This window comes from Mya arenaria, chromosome 15, assembly GCF_026914265.1.
Source record: "Mya arenaria isolate MELC-2E11 chromosome 15, ASM2691426v1".
Lineage (NCBI taxonomy): Eukaryota > Metazoa > Mollusca > Bivalvia > Myida > Myidae > Mya > Mya arenaria.
This window is the reverse complement of record NC_069136.1, coordinates 48,239,616-48,258,711: the sequence shown is the minus strand read 5'-3', so window position 1 is coordinate 48,258,711 and position 19,096 is coordinate 48,239,616. Positions and strand designations below refer to the sequence as shown.

At 34.7% G+C, this 19,096-nt stretch overlaps 1 protein-coding gene across 1 annotated transcript; it reads right to left on the bottom strand.

Moving 5' to 3' along the window:
* Positions 1 to 2,173: 2,173 nt before the first annotated feature.
* On the bottom strand, positions 2,174 to 9,174 carry LOC128220657 (centrosomal protein of 19 kDa-like). The gene is made up of 2 exons (XM_052929139.1): positions 9,123 to 9,174; positions 2,174 to 7,725 (listed from the first exon to the last, which is right to left on the bottom strand). The coding sequence occupies exon 2, from the start codon at positions 7,722 to 7,724 to the stop codon at positions 7,218 to 7,220; it is 507 nt and encodes a 168-aa protein (XP_052785099.1). The 5' UTR covers position 7,725; positions 9,123 to 9,174; the 3' UTR covers positions 2,174 to 7,217.
* Between the last annotated feature and the right edge of the window lie 9,922 nt (positions 9,175 to 19,096).

Sequence of the window (19,096 nt, the reverse complement as noted above, 5' to 3'; positions counted from 1 at the left end):
CAAAACCATAACCAGAATTTTTTAATAAAAAATAAAGGGCCAAAATTTGCGTTATACGCAAAACAGAGTTATCTAAATTGGTGATTTAAGTAGCTTGAATGAAGGAGTTAATTGTATAAAGCCTCAATGTAATACATCTAGTTGTAGATGAGATATTTACCTGTGTGTGCTTACGTGCAAAACCTTAACATTTGCATTCTATTAAAAATATTGTTAATAACTTCATAAAGTAGGGATAGATCGAGTAATCTTACTTGATAATGACTTAAAGGTGCTTACATCCAAAACCTTAACCAATGTGTGTCGCCAACACAGACGAAAACGCCAAGTGAGTATTATAATCGGGTTATTACTACTGCGTTTTGATGGGAGCGGTTATATTCGACTCAAGGGTATGTTAGCAGATTATAAATCAAATCTGCAATTTTCCACAGAGAGTTTTATACGACATTCTGGTACAAAACGCAGTTCTAATAAACCTCTTAGTGTATACATTACTGGATAAATCGGGTTAAAGACACATTTTTCATAATAAATGTCATTTTAATGACGCACTATTTTGTTTTGTGACATCATTTTAAAACACGCAGTGACGTCAGCAGCGTGAAATACGACCGTTTTTGTCAGGGAGTGGAACACGGACTACCGTATTTTGCGAAATGTATTGTGTTTCGATTTATGATGAGTATTTAATAAAGTACATTATTCTTTGAATAGTCGAGATTAAAATGATACATCTGCTCAATGACTTGAGTTAAGAATACCTTATATTGATTGATGAAACTTGTTGTGGAGGAAGCTTATGTGAAGACAAACCCTAGAATTGCTTTTTGGCTCAGTAATGTCAAGGTCACTTAAAATAGAATATTAATAGTTTATTAAGCATAGATAGACAGTGATGGAACTTGATATATAGCAACGTCATACATCCAGATTGCATTTCGGGTCCGTGTGACACAAGTCCAGGATTGCACAAATTAAAAATCTTATTTCATCCAATTTCCTATTTATATAAAATCATTTACTTTTTGAACATGATTTGTTAAAATTTCGCTGACGTCTCGAAGATCCCTCATACATAGCCTTTTTACCATCTTTGAATTAGATATCATTGCTCGCCATGTTTCATTCAAGAGTCGAAGGTTACCGAGGTGCAAATAGTGAAAACACTTCTGCTTTCTACACATTGTTGACTTTTTAGAGTGCTTTTGACCATTTTTTGTGAAATGTCAGCTTTATTTGCACAAACTTGACTCTTTTTTTTACTTTTAAAAGTCCCACCATGACACCATTTGTGTAAGTTTTTGAAGGCCCGATACATTATAGTACCAGTAGTGTTTATACATTTTGTTCAAGACATTCAAAACTCAAGTTTCTACATTTTGACATGAAAGTATTTCCCTAAATACTGATGATATTAATATATTGATTATATAAATATACACGAAATAGGTTGGTGAGCTTTGTAATGATTTTTTTAGCCCACATGAGGTCTGATTGGCCTTCTGTATGATGCAGCTAAGTATAGACATGTATGAACAATGTATAGCCATTGTAAAATGTTAACAATCAACAAGGAACTTGAACGCATCCCAAAGTTTATCGAGTTAATATAACCCCAGTGGATTTTTTTGATTTTATAGAAAGTTGAAATATCGTCAACAAATCATGTTTAATAGTTGAATTGTGTTCCATGACGTGTTAAGCAGTCTATAAAATGTTGTATTTTCTTTATTTTCAGGGTCAAGACTGAGGCCACAGGCAACTATTAAAAGTAAGCCAGGGGCAGCTGTTGGGATCTGCATCCTACATTCAAGTCTCTGTGTTTGAGTCAAGAGTTTTTGTCCACATAAAAGCATCTCTCAAAATATAATTGAGTCACTTTTATCAATCTAAGGAGACCTCTGAAAACCTATTTGAACCAAAAGCTTTTGTCGAACTTTGGGTATCTCTCAAAACCAATTTGAGTCGAGAGTTTTTGTCCATTTGAGGCAATATCTCAAAGCATCTTCAAGAGTGCTTTCTGCATCAAGTGTGTTTTCACAATAACATGCCGAACAAACCGCGGCTAAAACAATAAAGAAAACGTTTTTCTTGGAAAGACAGAGATATAAATAATAAGTTCGTGCGTTATTTCAGAATAAGTCAAAAACAAGTTTAATGTTGTGTTTTTTATAATTTAATTACATACATTTCGGATAATACATGTAATTCTTTAGAGGTTCTATCTATCAAATACAATCCACAAATGTTGCATAAAAATAACACTGAGCAAAAAATGCAAATGACAAACAGCTAAATACAATTAAATAAACTAATTCTAACTATTATGCTTAAATTCTAATAAGTAATAATTCAAAGAAAAGCTGCCATTATGCATCAGTTTATATCATTTTTTACAGAAAATAAGTTCTTCTATATTTTAAAATGTAGTAAATACGAAGTATATTGACAGCTCAGTGAAACAGTGTCATAACCTCTCACATGAATTAGGGTAGTAATTACATTTAAGTGTCGAGCCCTCGATTTGTATATACATGTAAGGACCCTTTTATCAATAATCATAATGTACGATAATTATAACTGAGTAGAAATTATACAAATTTCAAAACAAATTATAATAATGAAGTAGTAAGACCAAAAAAATCAATATCATTTGTGATAATTACATAATCTGAAACTGAAATTCTTGACCTTATAATATTTTTGTACATTCGTTGACAGGATGGCCATGCACACAGACGCCAGTTGGATCTACACTGTACACTATGATGATCACAATGTGGGGCTGTATTCATAACCAACTTATAGTTCACTTTATTTTAAGATTAGAATCCAAGCGTTTCGATAAAACTGTAAAAATAACTGGCCAATGGACTGGCTGACTGAATCAAACTACTGATGTGTCTCTAACGACAAGGATACGAATTATTGTGAATATAGCGAATGGTATATCTTATATTTATTGTCTGGTGTTTAGATATACTTTTGTATGTATTCTATAAACTTGTTTCATTTACTAAACATGTGTACAACTATACTGCTTAACAAACAAGGGTAATGTAAAAAAGTGGTTCTTTTTATTTAATACATTACATGCTCTTTGCCCTGTTATTGACCAGGTTCTCTGGCAGTTACATGTACCCTATTTTAATCAACTACAATTTTCATAAACATATTGCCATAAACAAAAGCATAAAAACAGAACAAACTATGGACGGATTTGAACATTCTGAACACATGACCTAGCAACATAATACATGAACAAATACAGTGTGCTATATACATGTAACACATAGTCTACAAGTGGACTGGGTTTATTTGAATTGTTATTAAAACCTAAATTCAATTTCTGACACTCGCAACTGAATTTCCTAATGTTATCACATTTTGTGGTGTCCACGGTGATAAAAGTTGGCCCCAATGTGCTTTATAGCGGACATTCATATAAACATGTTTATTAAAAATTTAAAATGATAAGGTATCTTCTACAATACATGTAGGTTTTTAGCAACAAACGGCTAGAAAATTAAGGCTGAAGAAAAATCATGTTTCGATTCTCATCTGGTTCTAAGAGAATAGTTCAGGTGGACTATTGCTTTTATAAAAAACGTGATTTTTGTACATATTTTGCTAAAGCCAAACAAGAGATGATTTGTGTTAGTGTAAAGTGTATTGGCCAGGAATGTGTGGGGGACGTCCAAGACCTGTTTTTTTGTATACCCTGATAAAAATAATAAAAAGAAAATTTGGCTCAAACAAAAAATTTATTATGTGATTTTCTGTTAGTTTGCTCTTTCAATTGGCTTAAAGAACAAACACATATGATATATTTATTGATACGGTGACCTCAAAGTGATTGAGAAAGATTATCTACTTCATAAAAATTGTCATATGGTCTAATAAACACTCTGACTTCACACTTTTTAAGCACCTTGCTCGTAGTTCATTAATGAGTACGAGAACTAGCCGCTAGTAAGCAAAAAATGTAAATGGAAAAACAAGTCCATGATCGAAAAGTGATCTGCTTTGGGATATATACAACAGAGGCTCAAAAAACGGTCAAGCAATGTAAATGTTTAAAATAAGAAGCTATGATATCCCTGCAGTTTCTAAATGTTATAATGCTTAATAGTGTTATGATTAGTGAAATGCTTCTAATGTTTCTTGATTATATTTGCTTTGTAAATGCATTTTTTCTCTTATAATTCAACTGTCCACAAAGGGGCAAAACTCAGCAGTCATTACAGCCAGAGTTCTCAGTCTTGCTATACAAATGTGTATTGCCTTTGGCAACTTGTGGACTAAGTTCCATTTGACCATTTTGAACAAGGGCATTCTTTTTTCTCTTCGAAATCCACTTCACCGCCAACAGGAAGACTATGAAACCCCATTATTATTTAATTTCCGAACAATTTATTATAGGATTAAAGTTATTGTTGTATGTCTGCACATAATATACCGACCATATACATATACCAACAAGCCTTATAATCCTAAACATAGAAATACAATGTACTTGGCATGGCCTTGTGTAATTCATCTGAACATCTTAAATCTTGTCAATTATCTTAAACATCTGAGTCAATGTACATAGTTTTAACGTTCTCATTATAAATTGCTTGAAGACCTTAACCAGATTTGATAAAATAAGAAGACGTAAACTGAAAATTTCACTTTAAATGTTAGAAAAATTACAAAATTATATAAGATCAAAATGGTTCAACCAGTCCATTTATTTTTACACATGAAGGTCAATGTTGCTTCCTGCTGGTTCCTATTGGGAAGATAGTTATTTAACATATGTACAAACATTTAACAGATATCACAAACAATTTTTTGCTATGGTCATAGTTGTATAATTCCCACGTGGTTTCGATAGGCAAACTGTAAAATACAGCCTTGAACCTCTGCATGGGATGGAAACACAATCACACGTAGGTATGGCATTCCTAGATATCAATTATTTGTAGGATGACTTATGATGTTCATGTTCACAGTTTGTTTTCCTGACATATAAGGGGTTGAAATTCTGCCTGATGTTTTCAGCGGTATTCCTTATGCTGACACATACTATTTTTTGCCAAAGGTGAAAAAAAAATCCCAATTTTATAAAAAAAAAAAAAGAATTATGAAATAAAAAAATGGAACCCCAAATGTTTTTTAATGAAAGAGTAGGAATCTTTTTAAAAAGATTATTCAATATGTTTTTCCCTCTACATGTATTAAGTATGTGCCCTGCTGTACACTTATTGAAAAAATATTATACATGTGTATATTTGAAAAATTATTATACATGTGTATTTTTGAACAATTATTATACATGTGTATATTTAGAATAAATGTACAGGTAAGCTTAGTTGTGAGCCATCAAATATTAAGTATTTTTTGAAAAACATGTTTGGTGTGATATCAGATACTACATCATTTTCAAAATACTATCTTTAAATTTAGATGTATTAAAAATTAATATAAGGATTTATCTCAAGCATATATGTTTTATAAGGTGAAAGAGCAGAATCTATTTATAGAGTTGTTTGTTGGTGCTAGGCACACAGGCTCAGAATCTGATTAAACAATGACAATAAAACCCCATGACATTTAAATGCTGAATAACAACTTATTTTATGTTAATTATTATAATAAAGTTGTAAATAGTTTGATTAACAAAATGTTCACAGTCCAAACAAAATCACTTCAATCACAACCACTTTTTTTGGTACAATTTCAAACGTACCAGGTATAAAAACATGAATTGCAATATTTTTTTATAAATTAAACTTCATGAAATGTATAATATAATACATAAAATTTTGTACAGCTATGTTTATGAATACCTGGATTTGTGTGAAACTCATACATGAACATGCATATCATTATCAACATGTATTTCATTTCACAAAAAAATAAATAGAATGTGTTTCAACATAGACATCCGAGGCTGGACAACTTTTACTCACTAATCAGGGGCCTGTTTCAATAAAGAGTTTCAGTTGTTATTACAATTATCTTAAATCTGTATAAACGTCACAAACGCCCACACATTGATTTTTTATTTCAACAGCTTTGTGTTCAGTTTTATTAGTGGATTTCACTCGAATATGTAGAAAAAGAATGTAACTATGACCACAAGCGATATTAATGGGGGGGGGGGGGGGGCGACTGGGGGGTGCCCACCCTCAATTATGCACCATTTCAGACTAGAAATTTTTAACATTTTCTTCAGGAATACCCCAAGACCTCCCTGTCAGCATTTTAAGCCATTTATTTTTTTTGGTTCTGAGTGAGGGTGAATGTCACTAGGTTGTCCCCCTAAGTTATGCCCCCTCGAACATCAATTCCTGGACCCACCCCTAAGAGTAAGATTATTTCAGTTTACGACTCAGAGCTTTATTGAATCAGCACTCAGGGATATTGCAACACGGCATACAATGCTACCATTTACCTACATGTATCAAAGACATTCATGATTCTGTATGTCTATCTATCCAACTTAGACATTTGGATCAACAACTTACAAACCTGGCCCCAAATCTCGAAACATCTTAAGCTTAACAGGCTTAAGTAGCTTATTTCAATTATAAGCGGAAATACGTACTTAAATCAAATTTGGATGAATGAAAAATGGTTAATTGTGATTACCGTATCATAAAGATAATTCCTATCAAAAGTATAAAAACTTTTTAAAAAATTAATGTTAGGCAAATTAATGAAAAACAAAAATAGTGAGCTTAGCTTAATCCTGTTATAAATAAGGGACTTAAGAAGTTTCGAGAAATTGGGGCCAGGGTAATCATAAACATCTTGAGTCATTTTGAAAATTAAAAGGTGATTTCCTAAAGTATGTATACTTTATAAATTGATAAAAACTGTATCTAGATATTATAAATTTCTAATTAGTATAGTAAATGACCAGTGAGATACTTAACTTAGGAAATGACTCAAGATTTTGTATGAATACCGGCCAAAAGTTCTTAATGCTACTGCTTGGTGCAATTGTAACTAAGCTGACTATGTATTTTAACAAACCCCATTGCCACTAACATTTTGCAGGGCTTGTACAAATTTCATCACTGCAATAAAAAAATGGGAAACATCATTTCGGACAAAGTCAGTAACACTAACAATGTCATGGTCGTAACTATAATTAAAAATCCACTTCAACTCTTAATATATCTATAACTCCCAACAGCCAGTAACACAATATTGATTCACATCTAGAATTCAAAATCTGAGCCGTCGCCTGAGTCCCAGCCAGATTCTATAACCTGTTCTTCATCAAACTCCACCTGAACATCATACTCGAATCCAGGGTCTCCAGGTTTCAATTGATGTTTCACAAATGTTTGATCCATCACAACCTTTTTGCGTTGTAAAGTTTCCTCATCCACAGCATTCAGATTCTGTTCGGGATCGATTTTATCCAAATCATCGTTGCGCGCTAGACTTGCTTCCAAGCTCATGCCGTTCAGCTTGTCTCTGATTATTGTAACAAGTCTTGTCAGTTGAGCTTTGGAGATTTGTGACACATACTTGCCATGCTTTGGATTTGAATGTAAATTTTCAACTGCCTTATCAATATTAGATTTTTTATCGAAGTCATGAAGAGGCATTGTCCTTCTTCTAGTTTTAGACGCCCCCTTGTCACCATAAATGACAACTATTGCTGGAGGATCAAACTTGACACCACATTTCTTTATCTCAATCTCAGCCATTCTGACCATCCTGAAAAAATAGAGACAACATACTGACAAACTAGTAGAAAACTTGTTCTTAAAACTCACTGCAAACAGGATAGTAGCTGGTTGTGTACTTTAGTTACACACAGACAATTCATTTTGAATAATTGGTTCTGGGTGTGTGCTTAAATAAATAGCAAATGCACGGTCACATCAGCCTGTCATCAGGTCATGCACAAAATGTTAATAGTGGAAAGGAGTTGTGAAAGTCATTTCTGTGGGGCTATTTTAGCAGGCATTGTGAAGACATTTATTCGCATATTAATGGATTTAAAACACTAATGGAAATTGTAATATTGGTTGTATAGGGTACTATAGCCTCACTATTGAGCTAGCTTAAATGGCGATGCGGCAGTGGTGTCAACTGCAGGTCCAAAGGTATTAGGTTCAAAGCATATACTCTTTCTTTCACTTTGATGGTGGAAGCTGTTCCGGCAGGAGTGCCTCTGTCAGCCTTAAGGGTTAATGAGTCAAGGAGGTAAGTGTGGATAAGAACCAGCCACCTGGTTAGCTCAGTTTGTTAGAGTGCCTTGCTAGTGTACGAGCAGTCATAGATTCGAGCCCCACTTTTCCTCCCAGGTTTACTTTAAAGGTGCTAGAAGTAATTTGGTATCGCCTGAATGTTATGGGGCCCAAAAAGGTAACAGTGGGGGAGTGTAGTATCAGTGGTATGTGGCACTTCCAACAGCCTCGCTGTTGAGCAAGTTTTTATGTCGACACAGTTGAATAGTTGACTGCAGTTTGAGAGGTGCTATGTTCAAACCCCAATTAACCCTTTGGGTAAATTGTCGTCTGCTCAAAAATATCGTCTGGTTTATTCTAAATTTCTTTCAATTTACTTAAAACTTTGGGGATATATTGACTGAGTGACAAACAGCTTGGAACGCCTTTAAAATCGCCATCAGCAGCCTAAGGGTATACTATTTTTTCATTTTAAAATTAATAATTGTTGTGCTACCTTGAGGAATAATATTTTTTGATTGGTAGATACCGGTATGTTGTTTGTATATGATTATTTTGGGCTGAAATCAGTGTTCAAACAAAATCCTTTCTACTGGTCAGGGCTTTCAAAATTCAATGACTAGTTAAGAAAGTAATTTAAATTTACTAGTATTTATATTGCATAATTTATGATAAGTTTGTGGATGAAATGATGAACAATGTATATGAGCATGGTCACAACACATATATCGTCAATAATAACATTTAATTTCCAAAATTATAAATGAATATAACTGCAATCAATCTGGGCAAACTATTTCCATTGATGAGAAAATGGAAGCAAAACAAGCCTAGCGTATAGCTGTTAAAAGTTTGCAGTGTTCCAATGCAAATTTGATTAACCATTATAATTGATGAAAAGTAAAGTTACGTGTAAAATACCTAATTCTGAAAAGTTTGCTCCAACTTGTCAACCATTTTTGGTCAATGTAAACTTCCGGTATTGTCGAAGCGCTACCGTACTATACAAACTTGATAATTCCCGTTCGTACATGTATCGCACCACTTACATTCGTTTTTATTAGCCTGGGTTACCTGCCATTACCATTTCATTATCGAGAACGTATCGCAGAATATGGTAAGACACACACATAAGATGCTGTTTTCGCAGAACATTGATAGACACACACATCAAAAAGTCTATCTCCGAGTATGGATAGACACAAAGGTCAGCGTACTGTATGGGGATAAAAAGTTCACATGAAATGGACAGTCACGTCAAATAGCTATATCAGAAAATGAATCCTCAACTGATTTATATGCAAACATCAAACGGTATATTTCTGATAAGGTATCCTCCAAGTCTGAACTAATCTACACTTAAACTGAAAGTATTAACTCTCTGCTCTATATGGGTTTGACAATGGTGTTAATATCTGCGGGTTCGACAATTATCATAAGTCTCTGCCCTTCTTATGCAACATGAATGTCTTATTAATGTGTGTGTGGAGTTTTGTTTATCTGTCTATTTTTTTCCCGATTTTTATAAGCATAAAAACTACCTATGATTATAAGTGTCATAATTCAGATTCATCTCCCCTCCCCACCGTCACCACATATACGTCCACCACCCTCTCCCATCTCCCCTCCCCACCGCCACCACATATACGTCCACCACCCTCTCCCATCTCCCCTCCCCACCGCCACCACATATACGTCCACCACCCTCTCCTCACGGATTTGTAATTCTCATCAAATGTGTTTAGTACGTACTGTTTGCTCTCATGCGTATATTTTGGAAACCGGTCTGTATGTCGAACACTTGTTTCGTTAAATTTGTCAAAAGGGTTGAATGAGATTATAAGTATCTTCCATGGCCGAGAGTGTAAGATAGGTTCATCCCGACCCGAGCGTAGGGTGTTTTGCGGAAACGAGGTTTACCAGTATTGTTTTTGTTAGAACTCTTTTGTGCGTAGTGAAAATAAATGTGTATGGATATGCGATAATTCGTGGTTGTCATGGATATGCGCGCAGTGATTCAGATTATGTTAATTGTAAAATCGGTCTTTAAATAGTTCTGAGGAGAGTGAAGCATTATTTCTCGAAAGGTGTGTGAAAAACTTTTTTATGGTGACATTTGAAGCGAGAAATAATTAATAAGCTTTCTAAATATTGCACCAAGACAAGGTTTCTATGATGCTACGCTCGGGTCGGGATGAACCTATCCTACACTCTCGGCCATGGAAGATACTTATATTCTCCCATCTAAGATAAGTAGATCCAATAATTTAACCATGCTAGAAATTCTTATCTTGCCCACGGGCGAAGATAAAATGCTCGTATATAACTCCTTTTTAATGGTCATCACATTGTAATTACCTCCCTTTTTTGTGATAAACTTTTATTCCGGTATCATGCATAACATACATTTTACAATATCATATATTTGATATCAATACAAAATAAGTTTAGAGGTGTCTGTATTACTCCAATATTGATATTGGTATATGTTGCACATGAGATGGAAATGTTTGTTTTTCGTTTAGTTAACTAAGGAAAAATAAAGTTTTGTAAAAAAAGGCGAACATTTTTTTTTAGTCAAATAAGAAAATAAAAATCCAATGAAGTAAGAAGAATAATAGAACATGTAATAAAACATGTAAGGTTGCCTTTAAAATTTATTTTAATTTATATTGATTTGGTTCCATTTTAGGTCATGTAACTGTATTTTGCCCTTAGATTCTGCCAAACATCTCTCTATTTGTTTTCTTTGTTTGAGATATATGACAAAGCTTTCAAAAGCTTGAATATCGTTTATAAGTTTACATTTATGAATATAAAATTTTGATGATAGGAAAATAAAATTGATATGCATCACTCTCGGAGTCTGTTTCTCTATAACTCCAAAAGAGATATTTTTGAATGTTATTTCAGTTTGAATATTGTTCCTGTCAAGGAATACTTTTAATTTTGACCAGAAATGTTGTACTTTGGAATACTCCCAGTAAAGATGATTGATATCCTCAATATGCATACTGCAGAAACCGCAGAGGTTTGAATTTGCGAGTTTATATTTAAACAACATTTTGTTTACAGGCAAAATCCTCTTAATATATTTATACTGAAAGCTCCTTAATCTGTTTTCGATAGTGCAATAAAAACAGTTCAGATATATACTTTTCCATTCTAAAAGCATGAATTCATTTTCCCATTTTACTTCTGGTTTGTTGACTATTTGGCCTTTATGCTTGTTTATGTAGTTTTCATATAAAAGTCTGTTCGGTTTCTTTATTCTTAGAATTCTGTCAAGCAGTAGATTATTTGTAAGCGGTTGTGTAATGGTATGCATATCAATATTTTTAAATTCGTCTTTCCAGCTAGTTGGAATGCAAGAAATTAAAGCATGGTAGTTTAAAAATTCTGAAGGGTGTAGATCATATAAATTTCTAAATTGCTCAAAATCATAAAATCTGTGTCTTCTAAAATCATAGAGGTGTTCAATATACTTAATTCCTCGCATAAACCAGGTCTTAAAAAAAGTCGGCTTGCTATTTAGTTTAATAAACGAGTTATTCCAAAGTATTTGTTTCGGAATAGATTTCGGATTTTGGTCGAAATTTATCGATGTCCAACCTAAAAGTATATCTCTCAGAAAAGTATTCTTTATTATGCTTGGGACATCGTTTTCTTTTAAATTTGATTCGAGCAATATTTTACTTCCGTGATCCTGAAATTCTTGTAAATAAAACTTTTTCCAGTCGCCTTCATTGTTTTCATCTAATAGACGTGTTAACCACCCTGCTTTTAGCGAATGTATATATGCAAAATATCAGTCATTTTAATTCCCCCCTCTTCATAATTATTGATTAATGTGTGTCTAGATATTTTATCAGGTTTCCCATCCCAAATGAAATTAAACAGTTTTTGATTAAGTACTTTAAGGATATTATCTGGTGGGTTTTGAAAACAGTCAATGGATAGATTATCTTTGGCAACGCGTATGTCTTAATAACAGTCACTTTGCCAAGTAATGAAAGGTTGTGTTTCCTCCATCTATCTAAGCAGGAGTATAATTCACGTAGTTTGGGGGAAAAGTTAAGATCAAAGGTTTTGTGTGTTTTATTTGTGAATATCATTCCGAGAGTACATGCTTTATCAAATGTCCATGTAAAATTGTTGCGTTTGCAATAAACAACATTTGTGTCTTTTAAAGAACCAATTCTAAGAATAATAGATTTCTTTATGTTTAGTTTTAGACCAGATATACTACTAAATTTGTCAATAGTTTCTACAAGTTTTTCAAATGACTGTTTTGTGCCGTCAGTGATAAACGTTGCATCATCGGCAAACATAGTATTTTTTAAATCTTCATTTGCTACAGTTATACCTTTAATTGAGTTGTTTGGTCGTACGGCAATGGATAACATTTCTATAGATATAATGAACAAGTAAGGGGATAGTGGACAGCCTTGTCGTACACCTCTTTCAATGTCGAAGAAATCGGATAGGTGACCATTATTCGAAACACAACTTTTAATTCCATTATAAAGCGTAAAAATCCATTGTTTTAGTGAGCTGCCAAAATTGAAGGAATCAAGTGTCTTCATTAAAAAAGTGTGATTTAAACTGTCAAAAGCTTTTTTCAAAGTCTGCGAAGAATAGCAGTCCTGGATTGTTATTTTCGTTTAAATTATCGATCGTCTCATAGAGAAGCCTAATGTTTTCACCTATGTATCTGCTTTTAACAAAGCCAGTTTGAGATTTATGTATAATAGAAGGCAACACATTTTTTATACGGTTTGCTGTTGCCTTTATAGCTATTTTGTAGTCAATGTTAAGAAGTGAAATTGGTCTCAAGTTATTAAGTGATGTTAGTTCTTTGTCTTTTTTAGGAATAAGGTTAATAATATCTTGCTTTTGAAGGTCAGTTAAAGTTTTGTTTTCGAAAGAGTAATTGATAGAATTCAGAAGGTAAACTTTAAGATCCTGCCAAAATATTTTATAAACTCAGTTGTTATTCCATCTGATCCTGGGCTCTTGTTATTTTGCATATCTAATAGGGCTGTTGCACATTCATTTTCCGTCAATAAACCTTCACATGATTGTCTCTGTGTGTCATTTAGTTGAATTATATTTTCACGTTCACCAAAGAATTCATTTATATCGTTAACATCAATATTATTATGTGTATAGAGTTTACTGTAAAAAAGGTTTGTCTGTTTTAGTATATCTTTTGTTTTTGTAATTTCCTTTCCATTTATAGACATGTTATAGTTTTCGTTTCACTTCTTTTTTTCTCTAAATTTGACAAATATTTCGAGTTTTTATCCATACCATCAATTTGAGCTGCCTTAGACCTTATATATAAACCCTGTGTTTTAATTCGGTGTATTTCTTCTAAACGAATTTTCATTTCTGTAAGAGTATCTAAAAGTAGTATAGTCCGTATCAGTGTTACTTATTGAAAATTCAAATTCTTCAATATCATTAATCAACTTTGTTTCTTCTAAAGCTTCTGTTTTCTTTTTGAAAGAACAATATTTAATAGTAGCATTTCTGATAGTACCTTTAATTAATTCCCATAGTACGTTAGGATTAGCTTCTTTATTAAATTCAACGAGTTCGCTAATATTTCTTTTAATTTCTTTTTGATATTTATCATCAAGTAAAACTGAATTATTTATTTTGAAATATTCTGGACCACGTGGTTCAGATAAAAAGTTAATTTCAAAAGATACTATTGAGTGGTCTGACCTTAGACCAGTAGATATTTTACATTTCGAGATGCAATTTAAAATATTTGAAGAGACCAAAAAATAGTCCAACCTGCAAAATATAGGAGGCCGGTGGTTTGAATGCCAAGTAAAATGGCGAATGTCTGGGTTATTTAACCGCCACACATCTTTAATATCATAATTATTGATTAAATTTTGAATTATATCTCTGCTTTTACAATGTGTTTTATTGTGACTGTTCTTTTTATCTTTTTCAACATCAATTACTATATTAAAATCACCTCCAATAATCATGGTTTCATCTTCTTTATCGTTAACAAAATTTTGTATTATTTTAAAGAAATCGTCGTCGTCATTATTTGGTCCATATACATTTAAAATAAAACACGTTTTTTCTTGGATTTTTAACTTTAGATATTGTAATCTTCCAATTACTAATTCGTTATGCTCTATTATCTCAAAATCTCTATTTAACAAGATGCCTACACCTTGATTATTTGAACTATTGCCGCTTAAATAAATATTATTGCCCCATTCTCTTTGCCATACCGTTAGATCAGAACTTGTACAATGTAATTCTTGTAAAAGACATATATCATAATTATGCTGTTTTAACCAATTAAAAATCTGTGCTCTCTTCTTGACATTTCCTAAACCTCTAACATTAAATGTGCATATTTTAATCATATCGATGTTTATTATTTTTGTTTCACTAAAGCCGATCTACAATGATGATACGAGCAGGTAATTACCTCCCTTGATGATAACGGTTTACATGAGTATGAAAATTACTATTTGCTGAAAAAATTTCATCACCAGAATACGCACACCTTCGTTTATCGGTAACATCGTCGGAAGACACACACCTCCATTGACCAATTACATCGTCGGAAGACGCACACCTCCATGTATCGAAAACGTCATCGGAGGATGCACACCTCCATGTATCGGTACAACCCTTGGAAGACGCACAGCCCCATGAGGTGAGCGTCTAGCAAGCGTTTCAAACAAATTAAACTTCTGGTATACAAACATAATTTTTTATTTGAAATGTAACAAACATGTAAATACATTCTTTTGATATAGTTAAATATATTATGAACATATGACTACAATAAGGATACTGACGATCCATCCGTGTCACATGCGGAGACATTGAGATGCTTCTTAACACTTGCCTCTGCTTCTTCTGCTTCCGAATTGATCACATTATTCACTTTCCCCGTATTGTTAGAGCTGAAACTTAACTTTGACCGAGCCAGGGACGAAGTTAATTTCACCAGTTCTGTGTGGAAAGTTTCTCGAAGCATTGGACGGAATTTCCTGCTGAGAAGGAAGTAGATGACAGGGTTTATAACGATTGATGACTTGGCGATAAGAACAGCAACAAGGGTAAACTTGAGGGGAATGAGGTCTGGGTTTCCATACGCGGCCCACATAGACACCACCGCGTATGGCATCCAACATCCAAGAAATGCCAGACACATCGCGAACGTGATCTGCAAAACGCAAAAGAATATGCTTGTCACTTTAAAATTTCCCAAATAAATGACGTGCAGTTCTTTGAGTACAAATGTAAAAAGGTACGACCAGGATTGTGAGTGGGACGGGAGCAGAATGTGCAGACAGGGTTGTTGGGGAGATAGAATGCGCAGACAGGGCTGGTGGAGAGCAGAATGCGCAGACAGGATTGGTGGGGAGACAGAGTGCGCAGATAGGGCTGGTGGGGAGACAGAGTGCGCAGACAGGGTTGGTGGGGAGCAGAATGCGCACACAGGGTTGGTGGGGAGACAGAGTGCGCAGACAGGGTTGGTGGGGAGACAGAGTGCGCAGACAGGGTTGGTGGGGAGCAGAATGCGCAGACAGGGTTGGTGGGGAGACAGAGTGCGCAGACAGGGTTGGTGGAGAGACAGAGTGCGCAGACAGGGTTGGTGGGGAGCAGAAAGCACAGACAGAATTAGTGTGTGTGTGTGGGGGGGGAGTACGCAGACAGGGTTGGTAAAGAGCAGAATGCCCAGACAAGATTAGTGGGGGTGGGGCAGAATTTGCAGACAGTGTTGGTGAGGAGCAGAGTGCGCAGACAGGGTTGGTGGGGAGAAGATTGCGCAGAAAGGGTCGGTGGGGACCGAGTGTGCATACAGGATGGAATGGGGCGGACTGTGCAGACAGGATTTGTGGGGGCAAAGCGTACAGACAGAACGGTTGGGGGCAAAGTATGCAGACAGGATGGTTGTCGGCAAAGTGTACAGACAGGATTGGATGGGGGCAGAATGCGCAGACCGTATTGGTGGGGGCAGAATGCGCAGACCGGATTGGTGGGGGCAGAATGCGCAGACCGGATTGGTGGGGGCAGAATGCGCAGACAGGATGGGTGGGGGCAATGTGTGCAGAAAGGATAGATGGGGGCAGAGTGTGCAGACAGGACGGTAAGTGACAATGTGTGCAGACAGGATGGTTGTGGGCAGAGAGTGCAGACAGGGTTGGTGGGGGAAGAATGCGCAGACAGGATGCAGACAGGATGGGTGGCGATAGACTATACAGACCGAATGGCAGTGTGAGGGGGGGGGGGAGGCAGAGTCCGGTTGGAGTAAAGTAAGCAGACAAGATGGTGGAGGGGCAGGGTGCGCAGACAGGGTATAGCCCAGGAAACATGGGAGGGCACATACAAGATGTAACCCAGGTAAGAGAGGGGACGTGCATCGTTAGAGGTAGCACAAAGGAGACTGGCACAAAGTCATCTCGAAAGCCTTAGTAGTTTTAACAATAAGGGGAAGGATCGAACATTCGTCCCTGGGTCGACAATCAAATATTTTTTACCATATGGGTCTACATTATGATACCTTTGTAAGATATGCTTCTCGTTTCCTTTGTGTGTTTGTAAGTATCTTTTGATGTTCTTTCACTTTGCTACGACTTCGCTTTGATGCAGACAGAATACTGCCGTACGCCATAACGATACATCCTGCAGGTAGACCGATGCAACATACAGATACCTGAAACAATTACCATATAATGAAATTGATATAAAATATAATAAATACGAACATGGCGACTTGATAATTTCGTCGCGCTTACAACACTTGTAGGTACGGTTGAGCGTGATTAACACGACAGTTCATTGTTATATTCCGACGTTTAAAGTATGTTTGTTATTCATGCGGGAAAATAGCCCATTGAGCTAATGGTTCTTGTTATCATATACCCGAATTTAGATAAAGAATCTTGTATCTTAAATTGTATTTCACGAATGCGCTGCAAAGCATAATTAATGTACAATATAACTAAATGCCAGGTACCCTTATGTGGTCCAGAATGCACTCTCTATATTTAAGATTGATAATGCTACTTTAGACTGATGTTTAGTTTAAATGTGGATAACGAACATAATCTCTTCACTTATGGAGGAATAAAAAGTATCTATCTATCTATGTAGTAATAGGTTTATCACTCACAAGTTATGTTTGTTATAAATGTGTATATATTGATTTTAAATACGAGTGTCACTTTAAGTACATGTACATGTACCCGATTTACAAATACATATTTCATTTGTTGCCTGATGACTCCTATAATATTGGCATCATTTGAAAGAATGGTGCTTGATAATTACTAATAAAGAAAAATCAATACAATAAATAAATCCAAAGTGTATGTGTTTGAAAAAATTAAGGAAGCTAGCAACATTCCTTTCATATTAACAACGAATTAGTCAATATTTTCAATTAACTTGACCTTAACTTTCACTTCACTGGAAATGCTGCGAAAAATGTTAAATGACCAGCACCTAAAAGTTTACCATAGCTGTGTATCCTTATAACAATTAAACAAAATCATCTTTGTCTGCCTCTATTATATGGCTGTACCTAGTTTATGTAATGACTCTGGGGTTTAGGGTGTCTATAATTTCAAAGAAGTTGATGTGTTACGTCTAAGGTTCTTGAAAAATATAAGTTAAGATGAACCTGTGATTTGAATATGATTGATCTTCCTATATCGTTACAAGTGGAATGCTCCTTTTTATGATATGCTATAATTGCCACTATACTTTAGGATAAACTTTCTTCTAAAAATTATTAAGTGCAGATCAAAGACGATAGTTCAAGAAAATATATGGCATTTTAAGTATTACCTGCATATTAATTAGAAAATGAAACCGGCAGATGTACAGAAAACACTTGTATTGATAGAAAGTTTAAATGCTGTTTATTTTGCATTGAACACTTAAGATCTTACAAACATATTACGGCCTTACTTATTATCCACCTCCAACAAAAATGCTAAATGAAGCTAGACATATCAAAGCTGAAATGAAATTAATAAAAAATTAACTGTTTCTTAAATACCTACTTTATATGTTTTTCACTCTTAAAATATGACACTTTTCTCTGTGTGTTATTTGTATATGTTAATATTATGTAGGTCTCTAGGACTATATTTAAAATGGACATAGGCATTTACGTGCCGCTTTTGCCAATAAACTTTGAACTAACATTGTCCATCGGATATTCTGATTATATACATCGTCGGCAACCACGGTACATTTTACCCTTTATTATGTGTGTATCATTATGAAGTGTAACGGAAAATGTACTGTGGTTGCCGACGATGGATTATATACAAAACACCACTTACCAAACTTGCGGTAATTCAGTTATCAAAACTATTTACGAGACAACACATATATACAGGTTCTGAAAACTCTGTTAAGAATTATAGATATCAACTAGAAGTCAAATGGCACATGTCGAGCGCGTAGAATCAGCCTTTGACACATGACACTTCGCCGCTTTTTTAAAACTCTAAAATGCATGATCAAGATCCAGCCCGGACAAGGTTCAGTCAAAACCAGTTCTATCAACATTACTCATTTTAACATTTAACCACTAAGTGTGACCTTGACATTTGAGGTACAGACATGAGACTTGTATGCGAAACGCTAGCTCATCATGTTGAACCGTCATAGCGTTTAAAAATCCTATTATTCATGGTCAAGATACAGCTATTTCATGATCATTTCAACTTGACCTCTACGAGTGACCTTGACCTTTGAGGTAAAGACCTGTATCTTCTGCGCGACACGCCACCTCATCATGGTGAATCGTCATGGCAAGTATTTAAAAATCCTATAATTCATGGTCAAGATACAGCTATTTCATGATCATTTCAACTTGACCTCTACGA

Bases quoted from the DNA above. Each gene is read 5' to 3' on its own strand.
- LOC128220657 (XM_052929139.1), bottom strand. From the start codon at position 7,724: ATGGTCAGAATGGCTGAGATTGAGATAAAGAAATGTGGTGTCAAGTTT.